Source organism: Ammospiza caudacuta, chromosome 3 (genome assembly GCF_027887145.1).
Source record: "Ammospiza caudacuta isolate bAmmCau1 chromosome 3, bAmmCau1.pri, whole genome shotgun sequence".
NCBI classification, from domain to species: Eukaryota; Metazoa; Chordata; class Aves; order Passeriformes; family Passerellidae; genus Ammospiza; species Ammospiza caudacuta.
In genome coordinates, this window is record NC_080595.1 from 7,285,460 (window position 1) to 7,306,339 (window position 20,880).

The 20,880-nt window shown below is 46.8% G+C and overlaps 1 protein-coding gene across 1 annotated transcript; it reads right to left on the reverse strand.

The window, feature by feature from the left end:
- Nucleotides 1-382: 382 nt before the first annotated feature.
- On the reverse strand, nt 383-7,248 carry LOC131556214 (histone H3.3A). Its single transcript, XM_058802676.1, has 4 exons — nt 7,127-7,248; nt 5,564-5,718; nt 3,607-3,760; nt 383-1,041 (listed from the first exon to the last, which is right to left on the reverse strand). The coding sequence occupies exons 2-4, from the start codon at nt 5,689-5,691 to the stop codon at nt 913-915; spliced, it is 411 nt and encodes a 136-aa protein (XP_058658659.1). The 5' UTR covers nt 5,692-5,718; nt 7,127-7,248; the 3' UTR covers nt 383-912.
- Nucleotides 7,249-20,880: the final 13,632 nt, after the last annotated feature.

Sequence of the window (20,880 nt, forward strand, 5' to 3'; positions counted from 1 at the left end):
CTACATTCCACCACTTACACCATACTAAAAAACCATAAAAATCAGAAATGCTTCTAAATTCAGCACAAAACCAAGTAAGAAAGGAATCTAAATAACAAATTGCTGCTTCTCAGCACTGTAACTTAGAGAGCTCAGCTCAGTTCCAGACTCTACCTGGTACTACATTCACAAAACTCATTTTATGTGGAGCAGATAAATTTTACACTCTTAAAAGAACCTCACATATACACCACTTCAGCCAAGGCAGCACCCCCAGTGCTTCCTAGATCTGCCCCAAGGAATTAGGCCATGCATTGAAGAGCAAAAGGAGAGGAAAGGCTGATCACTTTTGAATCAATATAACCCATGTGTAATATTTAAAAATCAAGACTAAAACCAGGCATCATTTAATGTATTTTAATAGCAAACTTACAGGAACAGCACAGAAGACAGACAACATTAAAAACATGTACTTGCATGTAGGACAACTCAGTTAGAAAAGTATAGTGAATGGATGGGATCTACTGTATGATAAAAATGCTACAAACACCATTTAGTTGCCATTGATAAGAAATTTACTTGTTTAAAAAAATCCAAATGCTGGCATTGTCCAGAAAAATTTGACATGTTTATTTATAATTTTTTTATAAAGTTGTTTTGGTGAACAAGTTTCAACGATTCACATTTTTTATTATTTTTTTTTTTGACCGCATTGTTTATTTTTACGTCCCCCTTGTTTATATTAAAAATCCACACACAAATGAAAATGGAAAGAAAACTTGCCAATACCCAATTCTGTCCCCTATTTTTCCACTTGCAACCATATACTTAAGGTACCTTTTAACCCCATGGAAAAAATATCTAACGTTCATTACTACCAATAACAGGAAGAAGATTTTGCTTGGAGGATGACAGACCCATGGTGGCGAGGCTTTAGGCACGCTCCCCACGTATGCGGCGTGCTAGCTGGATATCTTTTGGCATGATTGTGACACGTTTGGCATGGATAGCACACAGGTTGGTGTCTTCAAACAGCCCAACCAAGTAGGCTTCACTTGCCTCCTAGTGTGGAAGAAAAGAGGTAAGGATATTTTCAATCTCTGAGCATCAGGGAAAAGAAAGATTCGTAGTTCAGGATTAAAAGTACAGTGTGACGTGGCATTAAATTGAGGTTTTAATCTTTATTACTCATAAATATCAAAAGTTTTAGATGTTCAGAAATGAAAAACCTCCACTTTCTGATAATATTCTGTGTCTAAAGTAGTGTACTGCTGCTGTTTGGTAAGGACATCCTCCAGAGCACAGCAGAACTGATACTCCCATGGGACTCTCACGAGACAGGAAGGGGTTACATTATCAGCAGGTTAGTTTGTTTAGGAAATTCTCTTTTCAAAGGCTGGGTTACACTGTTTGAGGGACTTGTTTGTTGTCTCTTCCAGAGAGAGAGTCACTAAGCATCAGGTGAAATTGGCAAGAGCCAGGGAAAAAGAAGAACATGTATTTCTTCCCAACACACAGCTCAGGCATACAGCTCCTTCCACAGACACTGAAGAGGTGGCTTAAGTCAAAAATTAGCAGAAAAAATGTACTGAGAACTATCAGAAATAAGAGAATTCCATTAGTTCAGGAGCTCCTTGAACCATCAAAACCAGGCATCAGTCAGGGAATTGCCATCAGACACTTCCCTGTTCCTGTATTTCCTTCCTGCCCACCTGGGGACACAGCACTGGCCCCACCATCACAGACAGCTCTCAGCTCACACCTGAGAGAGCCAGGGGCAGCACAAGGACAAAGCTGAGCACAGTGGCTCTCCCTGTATCTGCACAGCTGCAGGCAGGACCCTGAGCCAGACAGATGCTCAGCTGGACCCAAATATTTCCCTGACTCACATGAAGTTAGCTGCTGCTAAGCCCAGCACAGCACTGGTCATTGTTCCAACACTTTTGGAACACATGGAATTCTAACCCTATCAATAACACATGGAATTCTAACCCTGTCAATCTCCTAGGAAGCATCTCAGTGTGCCAGTGCTGGACACAGCCACACCTGGGCTGAGAAGGGGGAAATGATGGGGCTCAGTTGTAGAAACAAGGGTGAAGTCACTCTTTCTACAGTACACACAAGAGAACTTGTGTGAACCACTTCATTGCCAGGAACTCCAGGAATCAAATTATTAGGTTCAAAGATCCTGTTTAAAAACATAAGATTATCCAATTTGAAATAAACCCAATATTTACTACAGCAGATGAGGACTGTGGTATTACTAAGCCATTTAATTTGCAGGAAGATATGAGAATTCCTAATGCAGTTTTGTCAAATTAATACATTAAAATTAAGACAATTCACCAAATAGCCTTGCTGGCACAAACATCCTGGTACCCAAGGGGTTAATTTTAAAACGTATATATTTTTTGAGTTTGTTTGTTTTTTCAAATATGCAAGCAGAACCCATTAGGAATTGTCTGACCAGGTTCTATTCCAACAACTCCTTAATGCAAAACCAGGAACATTCAAGCCAGGAGCTTTCTGAAAGTGTAACAGCTACTAAATTTTAATGGGCAGATTTAGATAAAGAGACACACAGATAAACCTCAGGATTTAAGAACTACCACACAGAATAACTAAAAGTAAAAACAGCAACTCTGCAAACACACACAGGCACCTTTTGAAGCTAAGCATATGCCCAAGTTTATGGGCTCTCATGGCAAATGTCTTGGCCCCTTATCAAGCGGAAGTCATTAACTAGAAAGAGACCATTTTGTCTGCATGTCAGACAGACTACAACTACAGATATGTTCTGGAACAATCTTTCAACAGCTATCTTCAACCAGGAGTGTCTTTTATCACAAGAGGGAGATGTCCCCACAGTAAGAACTCAGTCTGGTGGGGGGTCCTGACTTAGATTCAGAAATTTGGGCCAGAAAGAGTAATTAATATTTTTCTCTCTGTATAATCTAAATAAATTACATAACTAATATATTTTTAAATGTGCTTAGGGAAACAGCTGCTTTCCTACCATGTGTTTGATGCTAACTGTGTTTAGATGTGGCTTATTGGGCTGTTTTTCTTTAGAGGGCATTTGAGGACGCCAAGACCTCCCCCATTAGGAAACCCTTGAATCTGCTTTCCACAATGTTCCCTCTCCAACTGCAGAGCTCAAAGGTGGAGGAAATGTGTTTTCCTTGAGCATCTTAAGCACTGCTCTAACAAATTCAGGGGCTATTTAAGAAAAACACCCAAAGCATCACCTATAAACCAGACTTTTAGGCTCTGTGAGGAGCTGCTGAGCTGCCCTGTGCTGTTTTATTCCATGGTACCCACAGGAACTCCCAGGATAAGGCAAGGCTGAGGTGAGCATCCCTCCCCAGTGGTGCGGGCCACGCCCACCGCGGCAGCCCCACCAATCAGAGGGAGTCTAGAGGAAGCCTGGAAACAGCCTGGCCAATGGGGGAGCAGGGCGGGGCCCCGGAAATCCCGACGGGGGGCGGCTCCGGGAATCCCGACCGGGACCTGGGGGGCTCCGGGGGATCCCGACCGGGACCTGGGGGGCTCCGGGGGATCCCGACCGGGACCTGGGGGGCTCCGGGGGATCCCCCCAGCCCGGAGTGGGACCCGGGCAAAGCTCACCTGCAAAGCACCGATGGCAGCGCTCTGGAAGCGCAGATCTGTCTTGAAGTCCTGAGCAATTTCACGCACCAGACGCTGGAAGGGGAGTTTGCGGATCAAAAGTTCGGTGGACTTTTGATAGCGCCTGATTTCACGCAGAGCCACGGTACCCGGCCTGGTGAAATTAAAAATAGTGGAAATTAAGATAATTAGTATTGAAAATATGTTCTGCATCGCCTTAAAAATAAGGGACATCCTCCAGACTAAACCAAGCACTTCTGTTCTCCCTAGGAGAGTCCCAGCATTTACAACACAGAATCAGTTCTGCTGGCAAAGGGTCGCTGTCTCCTCACCACCAATCTCTGCCATCTCCCACTGGCTTCAGCAGGGATCCCTCAGGCCAGGCAGGCTCCCAAGGCCCGACTTCACCAAGGGAACAGTTGGCCAACATGTGCTGTCCAAGTGACAGCAGCACAGCTCAGTGCAGATGTGGCAAACCACAGAGCTGCCATGAGTTCAGCTGTACCAAAGGTACCCCCGAGAGGCCTGACAGGAATCCTGATTTTAAGGGAAATTGGTTCTTCTTCGCCACTGTCAACATTCACAGAACCAACAAAATGCGTATTCTCTGTTATACTGACAGTCAAAATTATCCAGGGTATTTCCCCACGTTAGTTTTGGTGTCAGAATGACAAATTCAGAATAGCAACATATGTTTGCAAACGTGATGTCCATCTGTGAAATCAATACCACATTTATTTCTGTGGAAGCTTTGTCTTTTCCTGCTCCAGCTTTATTACTTTTCTCCCAATTGATGAATTCTGCCTCACACCTAGAGCAAGAATCAGAGTGGTGGAGTGGTGGAAGGGACCACAGTGGGTCACCTGGCCCAACCTCCCTGCTCAAACAGGATCATCCCAGAGATTGTTTCTCAGGATTGTGTCCAGATGGCTTTTGGCTATCTCCAAGGAAGACAACTCCACAATCACTCTGGGCAATCTGTTGCAATGCTCAGTCACCTTCACAGTAAAGTTCTTCCTCATGCTCAGGCGGAATTTCCCGTGCATTTCTGCCCATTGCCTCTTGTCCTGTTGCTTGGCACCACTGAGAAAAGCCCGGCTCCATCCTCTTCATACTCCTCGATACATTAATAAACCTCTCTTGGACTTTTACATTAAGTCCCCAATTCAAAACCCGCTTGTTCCTTGGGGAAAACATGGATGGGGAAGACCTACACCTAGCCCAACACCATCCTGCAAGCTGAACCACGACTGCCGCCGCTCTGTCGGGAGCCAGGCCTGGAGAAGCTCAGCACCGGGGGGCTGCGACAGCTCTGTCACCGGCTCCGCTCCGCTATCCCAAAGCCGGGATTCGGGACGGGCGCTGCGGGATCCCCGCCGCATCCGCGGGTGCGCTGCTCCCTCTGGCGGCGGCTCCGCGCCCTGCAGGGCCCCGCGCCCGCCCAGCGCCGCCGGCTCCAGCCCCGCGAGCGGAGCGCGGAACGGAACGCGCCGGTAACAATAAACTTGGCGGCGGCGCAGCCCCGCTGCGGCCTCCTGATAACCGCGAGCGCAGAATTATAAAAATTTAAAAGAACCGCCGAGCCGCGTCCGCCGCGGGGATGGAGGGGTGTCGATTTTGTAGTCACCAGCACCGGAACGCCCGGAAAGGAGCTGATGACAAACGCCGGGGGTCGGTGCCGCCCTGGGAATTTCTATTTTTGCGGCTGGCGGGGACTCGCGCTTGTTTTCTTTTTGGCGGTTTTATTCTTTTTTTTTTTTTTTTTTTTTTTTTTTTTTTTTTTTTTTTTGGTTATTCTGCTCGAGGAGCGGAGTGCGGAGGAGGCGGGGAGAAGCGCCCCCCGCCCTATCGGTCCCGCGGGGTGGGGGGGGTAAGGAGGGATTTTTTTTTTTTGGGGGGTGGGGGGGGAGGTTGCCCGGTCGCGCCCCGCGGCCGCCTGTGCGCGGCGCTGCGTTACCTGTAGCGGTGCGGCTTCTTCACCCCGCCAGTGGAGGGCGCGCTCTTGCGGGCGGCTTTGGTGGCGAGCTGCTTGCGGGGCGCCTTGCCACCGGTGGACTTGCGGGCGGTCTGCTTGGTACGGGCCATGCTCCTGCCGACGTCGCTGCCTTACACCTGCCAGGAGGAACGTGGGCAGCCGGGGCAGGGCGGAGGTGGTCGCCCCGCTCGGCCTGAGCCCCCCCCCGCGGCACCGGCCCCCGGGGCGGGCGGGCAGCGCGGCCCCCGTCCCGCGCAACGCGTCCCTGCCCCGCCAGCCCCGAGCGCCGAGCCCGCGGCGGCCGAACGCCTCCGACGGGCAGTTAAAAAAAAAAATAAAAAAACCACCCACACCAAAAAAGGAAAAAATTAAATTAGAAATTAAACGCCTGCCGATCGCGGAATATTAAAATACAGCTTTTTTTGCCCACGAATTCAATATCAAAGCGGCGGCGGCTGAAGCCGAGCGAGCCGCACGGCAGCAGGCGCGGAGAGGCGGCTGTCGCCTCCCCCCCGCCGGCTGCCCGTCACCTGCCAAGTGTTTGCAAATACAGCCCGGCAAACCTCGGGGGGCTGGCACCGACCCGCCGCTCCCACCCGCCGGAAAACCTCCTCCGAAACTGCGGAGCGGGGGCCGGAGCAGCGGCAGCCCCCGCCGGCCCTCCCCGGGCTGCCCGGCGCCCGCGCTCCCCCAGCCGCCAGCAACCGCAGGCAACCCGGCGTTTATCGTGCGAAAAGGAAAGGGGCCGGATAAAGTGCGAGAAAGCAACAAACTTTGTTTTCGGGGGGTTGTTTTTCGGGTGCCGTCTTTCTCTTTCTGTGCAACTGCTTCCCCAAGAGCTGCCTCGCTCCCAAGCGCCTCTCACAGGCAAACTCAGCTCCCAGAGCCAGAACAAAATGGAAACAATCACGAAACGCAGCCCTAGTCCTTTTGCAAAGGAGGAAAAAATAAATTGCGAAAAATAACGCCAAAAATATCGCCAGGAACTCCAAACCGTGCGGGTGCAGATGCAGGGGGAGGCAGCGGAAAAGTTTGCACTCGAAAACCGAAAAATTGCGTCGCGTTTGGGTCGTTCCTTCGGCGAATTTCTTTCCCTTTTTATTGTTTTTTATGCAATAGGAAAAAAAATATGGTCGGTGACCAGAGAAAAGAGACAAGATGGTGAAGCTGAGCAACAACTGTGGGGAGCAGGGGAAGGAAGGCAGGAGAGTTACCCTGGGCTGGCGAGCGGCTCCCCTTTGCGACCGCTTCCCGGCCCCGATCCGGGGGATGTCGGGCTCAGGAGGCAGCTGAGGGGCTGGGGAAGCCGCTGGTGGGGGTCTGGAGAGGGGGCGAGGGGAGCAGAGGGGGGCAACGACCGCGCCAAGCGGGGCCGGGGGTGCCGGCGGAGGGAGCCGCTCCGGCTGCGCCGGGAAGGCGGCGCGGCCGAGGGGAACGCGAGGAGCCGCCGCCTCCCGAGCGCCCCAAAAGTTTGTGGGGAGGCTCGGGGGGCAGCGGCGGTGGGTGTCGGGGCGCGGGGGGCGGCGGGCGCGGCGCCAGACTTACCCCGTCCGCTGGGCGAGCGCGGCTGCCGTGCGGGAGGGAGGGAGGGAGGGATGGAGGGCGGGCAGGCGGGCGGGCGCAGGAGGAGCCGGAGCTGCTGCGGCTGGCGCTGGCGGCGGCTCGGAGCACAATTGAAAGATGGCTGACGGGCGAGGGCCGGCCCCGCGCGCCGGCCCCGCCCCCCGCGCGGCGGCCCCGCCCCGGCCCCGCGCGGCCGCCAATGGCGCACAATGGAGGGAAGGCGCGGCCCCGCCCCCGGGCCCGCCCCCGGGCCGTGTGTACAAACACAAAAGGCACGCCGCGCGCGCCCGGGGATTCCCTGTCCCCGCGTCCCCCTCACGGCCCGGCCGCCACCCCCGCCCCGCCGCCGGGCACTGCCGCGACCGCCACAGCCCGTCTGGATGCGCCCTGGCTGGGTTCTTTTCGTTTGGGGGTGACCCCGTGGCCAGCAGGACTAGGGGAGTGATTTTGCCCCCGGGTCATACATGGAGTGATGCGTCCAGTTCTGGGCCCCTCGCTACAGGAAGAACGTGGAGGTGCTGGAGCGTGTCCAGAGAAAGGCAACGGAGCTGGGGAAGGGTCTGGAGCATTCATCTTGCGACGAGCTGTCAGGGAGCTGGGGTGTTTATCCGGGAGAAAAGGAGACTCAGGAGTGACCTTATTGCTCTCTACAAGCCCCTGAAAAGAGGTTGCAGCCACGTGGGAATTGGGCTCTTTTCCCAGGCAACCAGTGACAGGATGAGAGGAAGTGGCCTCTAATTGCACCAGGGGAGGTTTAGCTCGGACATCAGGAGGAATTTCTTCATTGGAAGGCTGACTGGACATTGGAACAGAATGCCCTGGGAGCTGGTGGAGTTACTGTCACCTGGATGTGTTTAAGGAAACACTAGACATGGAGTGCCATGGTCTAGTTGGGATGTGGTGTTCGGACAAAGGCTGGACTCTATGACCTTAGAGGTCTTTTCCAACCTACTTGATTCTGTGATTCTGTGGCTTTTTTCTTTACATAGAAGCAAAACAAAATTTCTCCCTGTAAGCTGGCCCATCAGAGCTCGCCCAGCAAGAATCTGCTGTGGGAGGGCCATGCTTGGTGTGTAAAATGAGAGCTGAGTGTCAGGAGGGGGCTGCTGGTGTACTTCTGTCTCAGAAACACACTGCAGGCACGATGTTCACAAGGAAAATCTGCTGTTGGGGAAGGAAGAGGAGCCTCATTTCCTGCATCACTGCTGGGCCACGGTTTGGGGTTTGAGAGGCAGCTATTGCAAAAGCAACTGTAAGTGTAGCACTGTCACCGCCAGAGACCCCAACCAGTTGTACCAGCTGCCATGATGTTTAGTGAGAAAATTTGCTCTTTATTTTCTATTAATGTCAGGATCAAAAGGCTCTGTGGGAAAGTAACCTGCACTCTAATACAACTGACAGCCACTGGCAATTGTTGTAAGTGCATCTCAACTGCAAAGTCAGAGACTCTGCTCTGGTGCCACCATCTTGTCTGCCATTTAGGCATTAGAAGGAGCCATATTTGATTTGCAAAATCTTTATTACACATTATGATGTAATGCAGCTCTTCCTGGAGACATCCAAACTACCTCCAGCAGCAGAAGTGGTTTAGCCATGTGAGCATTCACTTGGGGCTAATCAAACCTGACAAGAAAGAGAGTGTTATCGTGGGCAGAACACCCTGCTAAAATAGATATAGTCTGCATTAGTGCTCAGATAAAAACAACAGGCTGCACTATACAGACATGACCAGATATGCCACACACACACACACCTCTGCCCCTACAGTGAGTTTATGAGAGGTGGCTGTCAGGAAAGAGAAACCACAAAGGATTTTATTTATACTTGCAGAAGTATTGGTGGATTGGCGGATAGTATTTTATGAGATAATAGCACCTTACTGGACAGCCCAAAGCAAACTCTGAGCTGTTCAGTATTATACAATCAGACTATTTGCAAATGCTCAGGCACCGAAACTGGCATCAATTCCCCACACACCACACGCATCCCATATGGAAAAGTTAGAAGAGGGCAGCAGCACCAGTTCCCAGCCGCAGGAAGCTGCCGGAGGTTAACAATCCATAGCTCATCCCTGTCGGCTTTAGCTGTGCCCGCTCCCGGGGGTGCGGGAAGGGCTCTCGGTCCGGCGGTTCCCGCTCCCTTCTCCCGCAGGCGGAGCTGCTCCGCCGCGCTCCGGGCTGCGGCCGGGCCTGCCGGGCGTGCCCGAGCCCCGAGGCCAGCGGCGGGGCCGGTCCCCCCGTGCCACCGGCCGTGCCCCCGCCGCCATTGGCGGGAGCGCCCTGGAATTCCATGACGCCAGGCGGGGCGGGGCGGGGAGCGCGGCTGTCCCGGCCGCGGCCGGCCCGTGTTTTCCTCCCGGAGCTCTCGTGTGTCCCGCAGGGCCGCAGCCAGAGCTGCTCCCGCCCGGCCGCTGCCTGCTCCGGCTGCTTCCAAACGCGTGAGGAGCACCGCAGGCAGGACTACGGGGTGTTGTCTGCCCAGAGAAGGGAAAACTATTCCAGTGTTATCAGGTTCTGCACCTTCGCTGATTAATGCCATTAATGCCATTAAACCCGTGCTTTTCCAGGGCTGTAGGAACGGGTACGGCCCTTTGAGCTTTGCCACAAATGCTGTTTGAGTGCCTACGGAGCAGCACAGAAAGAGCTGGCCCGACTCTAAAAAGACTCCAGACGCTCATCTTTCACTGGCAGCACCGATAAGCCTTTGCTCCTCCTTTCCGAAGGCCTTTATCTCTGCAGACCACAGGCATCTTCCACCCTAAGGCATCCATAAGCGGCCATGAAGAAATCTACCCTAATGAGATTCCACTGGTTTAGCCGGCAAGAACACGCCAAGGACAACTGCAGTACTTCATCCTCGCCCAGCGGAGCCACCGCTGCTGCACCGCGGCCAGATTGCTACAGGAAAGGAGATTAGGGTGGAAAACAGCTGGTGCAGCTTGGAGCCAAAGAAGACTCAAATGATCATGAATAGAAAAGAGGAACACTCAAATCAGAAGTTGTTTTCAGCACCTTTCATAGAAAGTAGACAGCCCTCATTCAGCAAAAAGGAGGTGGATTTCCACTGCTTGTACTCCTTTGGGCTGTCCAAGTGGCAGACATTTTTCAAAACAAACTCTTCCACCTTTCCCTTGCTGGGAAACTCATCTTGCCTGGGAGACTGAGCAAAGGCAGTCACCTCCCCCACCAGGATGCAATCATTGCAACTATTATATCAAGCTAAAAACACTGTTTCAAAATGTTACTAGGGGGGAAAAAAACCCAAACAAAACAAAATGAAACACAAAACAAGCAAAACTAATACGTTGTTGCTTTGGACCTTTCCAAATAGCTCCTAGTCAGCTTCCAGGGTAATGCACTGGACCAAAGCTACCAGATCAACCCCAGTGGCATCACAGGCTCCAGGAACATCTACAAACTGCAGCAGCTGCTTCCCTTTGCAACAGCACAGAGTACAAGCCAAACAAAACACAGCAGAGCAGATGAAGTTTGCCTTTTTGGAGGTTAAATGGACTAAAAAATAAAAAAGGGAGTTCAGAGTATGATCACAGTATGGTTGTTTTCAAGCAACACTGCAGGTAATCTTTCAGAACCATTTGAGAAAGGCTTCCCACTACAAAGGACATTCACAGTTTGTCACCAAACTCCAAAGGGTCTCTGATCAAAAAAGAAATATTTCTTTCCTATCCCCCCAAAAGCAAAAACTAAACATCTAAATTACTTAGTCTAGTTCCAGCTCAACAGATAAACGTCCTCTCCTCACCCAGGGAAAACTGGGTGTTGTTATTAGTTTTATCTAAAAGCTACTCAGACATTTTGGTGATGGCAGGAGTATAAAAGACTACTTTTATTTACCTACAGCCTTCACCTGACTCCTGCTTTCTTTCACCTCCTCCCAGACCCAATTCTCCCTTCCTGTTCTCAATCTCCTTTCTCTGACTCGTTGAGCCTCCAACCAACCTTTGCACTCCAGATCTGCAAGTTCTCCCCTATTTCCTGCCCCAGCTCCCAGCCTGGTGACCATTTCCTTATTTCATATTCCCTACACACGCCTTTGACCCAATGTATTTGCTCAGAGAGTTGCATTTTTCTCTTCTTTCTGCTTGTTTCCTTTTTTCTATCTCTGTCTTTCATCCTCTTGATTCTGATGCCAAACAATTCCCACCTTCCCCTAGTTTTTCAGCCAGCCCCAGTCCCATACCTGCTGTGTTCCCTTCTGCAGCTCCCAGGCTGGACAGCCCTTCTGAGCCAATTTCAATCCCATCCTTTAAAAACACTGGACTGTGTTGCTTCATCCTCACTCCAGTCCTGGCAGGCCTGCTATGCACTTCCAATTTCTCCTGGAAATTCAAGTTAAGTGTCAGTACAAAATGCTCACAAGCTTTAAAACTATCTTCCTCTTCAAATGCCTTTTGACAGAATTAAAATATTTGTAGCCTTAACTTAGCATTAACAGTACATTTTGTGCAGATTTAAACATATTCCTAAATAATCATCTACATAAAAGACAAAAATACACATTTGCTGGTTTTTCCTGGGAAGTTACTAGGGGTGGCAATCACTGGCACTTGTTAAGGAAAGCACAAGTCACCTAAAAACCTCAAAATGAGTTACAATCATTTTGCCTCTGTGTAAATAGCTTTCTATTAGGATTTGTTTTGAAGGTTTCCATGTCATGGGTTTGTAGAGCACAGAATCACAGCACAGTAACAGCAGCCATTGCACTGCAGAGCTGTTTGATATGCTGGGCTGCCCATCACACAGGACACCTTCCTCTCCTTTGGAATATTTATATTCTCTGCCAATACTGACACCAAAAGGACACTGGCCAGAACTGGCAGCTGTGTAGCACACCTATCTTTAGAGATTGGCACCTACTGGAAACACAGATAAGAATTTGTTGTGTAGTAGCAGGAGTAGTAGACACAGCTTCTTCCTCACTTTTATTGTGTCTTTTAATAGTGTCTTTTGCCTTTTGCAGTTCTCTGAAATGCTTCACATCTATCAGACATTATGGCCCCACTGTTCAAAGAAAACTCTTCCACAAGTGTTTACTTTTAAGCAACTCTCAAGCTCCACTGGTTCCTGGGGAGGATTCATAGTTTTAAATTTATGCCTGTAAAAAAGGTGGATCCCTGAAAACTGAGCCTGAAGGAAACTCTCCCTGTTTAAATAACAATGCAAGTGTACATGTGCCACACAAAAATTTCATTGGGATTCCTGGGTTCTTCAGGAAAGCTTAAAAGAGACAGCTACTTTAACATGCAAAATCCAAGGTCCAAAGGTACTTCTTTTCACACTTTGAGCATCACACATGGCCAGGGGATTCAGGACAACCTACTTTGGAGACAAAGTGCATTTTTCTAATGTCTCATAACCCAAAAGCAGTAAATCTGGTTTTTTCTCCAAACCTTTTTTGGTAATTAACACCATTTCAACGAAAAGTTTTTCCCAAAAGGTATTTCAAGGACAAAGTTCTAAAAGAATGAAAGTAAACCTACAATAGTTCAGAGAATAAGATTCAGGACTTCTGGATTTTGCTTCTCTTTTTGGATTACCATTAATTTTTAGGAGGCTTGGTGAGTTTGACTTGTAAGATCCTCTGCTATAAAGACTTCCCAAGCTCCTAGTTTCACTGAGTATATGTTTGCTTTTATATAGGGACTCCTGGCTCTAATTCCTTATGTATCATCCAGGATTTTCTTATTTATAATCTCATTTGTATGGCCCATTGTTAACACACATGCTGGAACTCATCTCTCATCCTTCTAATGAGGTCCCCCAGAACATGAAGGAGAAAATAACATTACTATAGAATGCTGCTAATTCTTTCTTTTCTGTGGTCTAGTGAGTTTCTTCTGGTGGAAAGAGTCATAAAAATCCTGTATGGGCACCCTATAATGACATCCTGAAACTCCATTCCTATTTAGTTTGCTTATTTGTTTGCTCATAATAAGCCTTTTAGATATGCTTAATATTTTAGTATACTTTCTAATAGAAAGTAAAAGAAGTCTCCATTACCTTTTGAAGACTGGAAGTTAAAAATATCTTTAATTGCCTGATCCAGAGCTAAGAAGAGTTGCAGGTACATACAATGCATTGTAGCTGTAACCACAGTCTTCATTTCTTATCAGCTTTGAAGGACTGGCATGCAACAGTTCGATGTCTTAAGGTGGAAGCAGGACTTGCAATATCATGCCAAAAAAAAGCTGTATTCCTATTACACTGGCACTATAAAAAATCCTAAACAGAAACCCCTTGTCAGTAGAACTTCAGTTTCCTATTGACTTCTCTAAGCTTATGCCCAATCTTCTTCCATTTCTCAGGACAGTGTTGTGCTTTATTCTTGGATACTGCCAGTTTGGAGGGTACTAAAGGGTTAACTGAAACAGAAACCAAGTCCTAGCACCCGATAGGGAATAGGGCACAACAGATAATGGTGAGGTTATTGTACAGCCCTGCCAAAGCCTGGAAATTGGATGGGATGACAAGGAGTAGCTGTGATTTTTTTAGATGAAGTATGATCAAATGTGATAACATATTTCAGAGACATGATGTGAAATTTAATTATAGAAATATGTTAAAGGCATTGGGGGAAAGGACTGGTGGACAAGTAAAAAGAAAAGGAAATTTTTCCTCTGTAATGATAATGCAAGAATCTGAAATTTACTGTAGCTGCCTGAGTTAGTTTGCATTGACAGACACATTTCAAGTGGGTTTTTGCAGAAATTTTTTGCAGAACAGGGAAGAACAATTGTTCTGGGGAATATTTCTTCCCAACATTACAGCAGAATAAAATTATTTAACTGATTTTAGCTCTCCTGGCTCTTCACACATGACTAAGTTATGATAACAACCTTTGCTGTCTTTAGAAGCATTGTATTGTACTGTGGAAGGAATTGGGAAGCCCATGGTTTTCTAACAGAAACTACTGCAAAATCTTTTATTTCCAGAACTTCTGTGTTATGAGTTCATTAAAACTGCCAAGGAGAAACAACCAACACGAGCCCTAATTGGTTCCCAAATAAGATCCCTACTACAAGTACACTGATTTCCTTGGAGCCACTGTTGCAGAATTCCAGCAGGCTGATTTGCCCCAAGGCTCCCAGCTGCTGGAAAACAAACCCCTACAGGCTTGCATTAGGGAGGGGGAAAGAAGGATCACTCTTTCCCACCACCCATTAGGCTCCCATTGGCTCCATTCTGCAGCATTGCTCTTGTGAAGGATGCCTTTTCACACACTGATGCAGGCTCCAGCCCCTGCTGACACTGCCTTGAAAGGCTCTGAGAGCTACTATACTTGACAGAACTCAAAGATAATATTATTTATTTCATTTCATTGCTCAGTAGGGTAATCTCATGAGATGTGAATCTCTTCTTCATGAGGGCCCTGGGGATGGCAGGCAGAATGAAACTCAGCTACTCTTTAGTACAATGCAGACAGCACAGACCAAAGTACCCAGGCTCCAGCAGCAAACAGCAGACCAAAATACCAGCTATGACACCCTGTATCTTCATTTATTTGGAACAATATTCTGTAGGCTGCTTGCTTTCAAAATAAATCTGCTTGTTCCTTGTAAAAACATAAGACTGTCTTGAAAAGGCATTGATGCTTCATAAGCCTCATTTGTGATGCTTCCTCAAGCCTCAGCTGAGGAAGGGGCTCAAAAATGAAAATAATGTTCTGAGGTCTGGCTCCAAGACAGCTGAGAAGTGTTCTGACACGTCCCATCTTTCTGAGCAAGTATTCCCAAATCTCAAAACCCACTTCTGGAGAAAGTGGTCTCCTGAGAGCAGAAAAGGGAGAGAGAAGATGGAGTAGCAGACATTATATTTTAAAGCTTCAGCAAAGAACATGAAGTTATTTTCAGTCTTATGAGACTACAGAGCTTTGGGGGTTTTTAAAAGAAATGAAAGCTTTCTATTTTCCCAACATTCTTTGTAAGTTACACACTCTGCAGACTCTACTTTTCTGTACCATATTTTTAGGTAATTTTTCTTCATTTCTCCTCCTCTTCTTCTCAAATTCACATCTCACAAGGCATCATGGAATGAAAACTGCAGTTGCTGTTGAGAAAAGCACTTTATAGTAGCACTTCTCATTAGTTTCCTAATGCCCAGAAATTTCTGCAACACAGCTCATGTACAAACCTACTGAAGAACAATTTGCCCTGACTACTCAATGTTCAGTATCTCAGTATCTACAATTCCAGCTGAGAACAAAAGGATTCACAGATATTCACTTCTGAAAATGAGTGCCTCTGACTACATACCCAGGTGTGGGCACCCTAATTAGAGGCTATTTTTTAAAAACTCCTTTAAAGTGCCCACAGAGCTGCTTTCACATCAGCAGGAAGAAGGTGCCAGAGCCAGAATTAGAAGTTCCTGTCTCCCAAACAGGCTCTGAGCACACATGTGTCAGAGGAGGGGCCGGAAGCGAGGGTGCACAGGAACCATGTGGCAACAGTGGTTCCCTCTGATCAAACAGTGCCTGCCAAGCCTCACTGGCTCTGTGAGTGCCACAAAGCTGCTGCCATGGGACCCAGCTGCCCTAAAGGAGCCCAGAGATCATTGGTGATGAGAAGGATTTGTCAGGAAGCACCAGTTTGTCATATATGATTTGTATGTCTTAGTTGCTGACAAAATTCCCTGTTAAATTTTACAGATTAAATTTGTAGATTTCCCCCGCTATGGTTTTACAGAGGTTGAGGAGTTTCACCAAAAGCCAGACAGGTGATAACATAAAAATCTCATCTTTTGTTTTTGAAGTCTAAAGAAAGTGTCAGACAGTAGTATTTGCAGGCACAAGCTTGATCCTCTAACATCTCCAAACTCATCAAAACAAACAAGCAGCAGAAGGTAAATGAGAATGCACAAATTTAGCATGTGCTAACGTTGCATGATTCTGGCAAATCTTATGTTCTGTGGGGACTCACTACAACTCCTGCATGCTAAGTCTTGGCACTACAACTCACAGTGTACAAGTGATGTTAAAATACAGCCTGGGCTGCTAAAGTGGAGAACATCAGCTGGATTAAACATGGACTGCAGGGCATGGATCTCAGGGCAGCGACAGAGAAGCAGCACCACTTGACACCTCAGCAGCAAAGAACCACAGGAAAGGCTGCCAGCCTGCTTCCCCTGGGCTACAAGGCTTCCAGGCACACTTTCCATGCTGGCACTGTGTCCTACACTCAGCAGAGGGGCTGTGCTTATGCAGGACAAACCCCCACTGTGAGAGGGAGTCATTTATCAGATGCTCCTGAAGTTGGCATTACACACTTCATTCCATATTGAAGTTATGCCCTTTGGCCTAGCCCTGACCAATATTCCCCAGCCCAAAGGAGAGCCAGCATTCCTGGAGTCACTGTCACTTCCCCCTCTGAAAGCACACAGCACCCTTCTCCTGTGGTCACTGAAGGACAAGCTGGCTGCCTGGCAGTCCTGAATTTTGGGATGTGCCTCAGAGGGCCCAGAAGATTGCTCCTGCTACATCTGCAATATTTCAGGTTCTTGGTTCTGAGAAACACAAGGTCACCCATAGAACCTTTACAGGCAAGGGGACACCTGCACAAAGCAGGAGTGAACACAGGTCAGAGCCATGCCCAGTCTGCAGATGTGGGGGGTATGACTGGCATGAAGGCTTCTCCTGACAAACTGCTCCTGTAACTTCCTGATGTGAAAGAACATGAGGGAGAAAAAACAAAACCACAACAAAACAACCATCATCAACAAGATTTTCCAACTGTGACTTTCACACACTGGCAAGAACTTCTTCATAGCCCTGCTTTGAGAAACAACCAATCTGGCACATTCTGACACCAGCATCACTTCTAGGCCAGAGCCCAAGTCAGACAGGAACACGAAGGAACAAAGGCACAACTGTACCATCATCATGTTTCTAATATTGAAATATAACCTTGTGAGGACATGATTTTTCCAGGCCTCACATATATATGACTTAAGAAAGATCCTCAAAGGGCATAGTGAGCTGTATTACAAATTCCTCATGGATGACATATAATTACCTTGTTTTGGAAAGGATTAGAAGAAACACTGGAGGGGAATCCAACCAATGGTATTCCCTGAACATCACACTAACAATTTAATTTCAGTTGCACGGGTGCAAAAATTAAACAAAATGGCAAAATATTCCAATATCAAATCAACAAGAAGCTACACATATCTGTAATTTTATAATGTCAGTATTCTCCAACTCAAACTCACGGTATAGAACAACAACAAAAAAACTAAATCAACATTTGTATGTTTTTTTCTAAGAGAAACAAATGTGAATGTGTTGTTATTAATTTGTAGGTCCTCAGCCAGCTGGCAGAACATTCTCTACACAAGAAGATAAATGTTGTCTAAGTGGGGCTTGTATGATCCAGTCAATAGGCAACCATGTCAAACTCAGCACCCAAAGAATGAGGCACTACAGACTGGATCCTGAACTTGGGGCATCTCTCCCTCAAGCCAGAGGACCTTTGAGAATTTACACTAGCTGAGATCTGACTCATAACACTTGATCAAAGGTCAAATGATCAGTGTCACCATCTGCTCTAAACAGGATTTATGAACATCACCACAGACTGCTGAGCCCATGCTATCTCTGCTGAACATAACCCAAAATGAGGGCTTAGCCACTCTGCTTGAAATTTTTGTCTTTTTAGAGCACACCTGTCCTGGGTGCTCTCCCTTCTGTTGCTGCCCTCTTTTCCTCTTTCTGTTTCTTTGTAGTCTCTTCAGGTAAACCGAAAGCAGGCAGACGTGGGTGGGGCAGGATAATTTGGGAGCTCCTCCCAATTACTGGAAATGCAACTTCAGTCCTAGCAGGGAACATTTCCAAATCAATTTTCATCTCAGTTGAAAAACAAATGAGGATGCCTGATCTGTTTTGGTTTTTTTTTCCCCTTCAGCTGATCATTTCAAGAAGAGTGTAACTTTGGTCTGATTATTGCAGACAGTGTCATGAAGAAAAGTCCACATTGCAAAGCCATACAATGTTCACTCTCTCTCCTATTTTTTAAAAACTTTAAGGTTTAGGGGTCTGACAGAAAATAGAGATGTACCTTGCATGTAACATACACATTCCATACCTTATGCTCACTCTTAGCTGTGGATTTTTATGAAGTTGTCAAACACACAGGTGATAATTAGGAAACCAGAATCCAGTCCCTGCACAGAGATTTAGTAATTAAGCAGTGTCTCTGCAGTGTGTCTGCAAGCTGTAATTAAAAGCTTCATTAGAGGGAGAGCAAAAGTAAAGAGGCAGAGGCCTGGTTTTGGTATTATTTTCCTATAAAATACACTGTTCACTACAAGTGACCCATTCAGCACTCTCCAGCTGTGTTTGGTTAAAATTAACCACAACAGAGCAAATCCAGGCATTCAGACCTGCAAAGCAGAGAAAACACAAGGTTAAGGAATCCTTAGAACCTGAAGTGTTACCTTCTACTGTGTTACCTGGGTGTCTAATTAATCAATTCATTTCAAATATTGCTCCAAATTTCAAATTGCTATTAAGAACACTAACAAGGCTGACTGTGCTCATGATATTTATGGCCAAACAAAGGTCATAATGGTTTCTCAGGTCCTTTGCATATGTAGCTGCAGAGCAGTGCATGTTCCTCTCCTGAAAGAACTCAAAGTTTAAATATCCCTGAATAGGATGGAGGCAAAGGTGTTAAGCACAATGTGAGGGTAAAACTGGGTTTAGAGTTACCTTAAAATCTTGATTATCTCTAAATATCTGCACTAGTAACAACTATGGGTTGTAAGAATAGTCCAGCTACTGGCCCCAGATTTGTTCAGAGATTGAAATGCAGGCATTCCCTGTGAGACAACAAGAATATTAAACATTAGCTATTGCATTTATACAGTGTATAAATAACATTTCTATTTCTCCCCCACCTGCTCCCATCCCAGTATCAGGTATCTTGGCTCCCTGTCTCTCCCCATTGCACCGACCACACAGAAACTGGAGCAACTGACTATTGACATTTGGCAGGAAACTGCTCTTGCAAATATCAGCTTAGGCTCATTACAGTTAATTACATTTTTCTCAAACAGTATGATATGTCAAACAGTATCATATTGTCTGAGGCAAAAAGTGTTCCCTCATGTCACACAGCCTCTCAGTTATTGTCCTAAGAACACACACATGTCTTTTCATCCCTTATCCTCCATTTAAAAATAATATGGAAGCATGCAACACATTTAATTGCAAATACATTATTATGTGGAATTTACCATTTGGGATACCATTAAAATGTAAAAGAAAATATATCCAGATGATCCAGTTCCATATATTTATGATAGTACATGACTGACTTCCTAGCAGACAAAACCCCCCACTTTTAAAGGACACGTTTTCAAATTTTGGAAATTACCTCAGTGGACAAAATTCACCTCTGTTAATATCTCTGCACACTTAGAGTATTCTAAAAGGAACACACATATCTGTTTCATGCTTTTAGTGAAGTCTTCTGTCCTTTCTCTAACCTGTGTCTAGGAGCACTTTTAGAAGTGAAGAACACTGAATTTTGAACAGAACAACTCTTGACCCATCCTTGCTGGTCTGGGCCCTTAGTGAAGAACTGGTTCTGTGTTCTTCACTCCCACAAGCATCTTCCAGGTGCAGATGAGAAGACAAGGGCCACCAAGTACCTTACTGTGATCCTGGTCCTGACAAACCTTAAAAAAAAAACCCTGTAAAGCATTGATAGCACCATTGAAATGGAACACTGGAGGAAACAATGAGGTGAATGAATGAACAAGTGAATGAATTGCTGTGTTATGACAGTAACATGTCTGATGGTTCCAGACAGACTGAAAAATCTGTGTTCCATGTCAGATCAAGGAATGGATTTGAAGCAGATCACAGCCAGACCACAGAACCCCACCCACCATCACCATCACATATGGATATCAGGATGAAATACAAAAAGGATGAGTGGTCTCCTCTCCTAAATTATGTCAAGATAGTAGAAAGTTTTAAATTCTAGACTTGATCCTTTGACTGATTTGATAAGGTAGAACAACCAGTTTGCCTGAGTGTCACCGCTGAAATAGTCAGAGTACTTACTTATCCCACAAGGATACTGTCAGGTTTAATTAATTATGTCTGTGAAATCCTTTCTAAATGAAAAGTGGCAAGCATGATTTATTAACTAAGTCCAAAGCACCACTGCAGAATCAGAGAGTGTTCATTGTTTCACCAAGAGAATAACACTTCTCATAAAATACATTTCAAATGGGAAATTATAATAACAGCCCTTTTGACTTATTTAGACTTTTCTGTGAGGAGCAAGGCAATAGACTTTTGATGAGTTCTAGGAATAGAAGCATAATGAAGAACAAGAGACACAGGAACACTCGCCCACTGACATGAACCAGCTGAATGGTGTTGCATAAATCCTGAGAGCAGGGGCTGAGCTGAGAGAAAGCCACTCCTCTGCTTGTTAAATGCTGCTTGCCTGTAGTCTGAGCGTGTGCAGGGATCTGGGCAGGTACAATCACCCAGCCACAAAGCCCAGCACTGGACAGGGAATGGCAGAGTAGCCCCAAACCAGCTGTAAGGGGGTGGTGTAGGAGTGCAAAGGGCCTGATCTGTGTCAGCAGCACCCCAATGCTGTCAGCTCACCCCAGCTCTGACCTGCAGCAGAATCAGGGTGTCACAGTTAGGAATGATGGGCTGCTGTCATGGATGGACATCTCTCAGGATGGGGGTCTCAG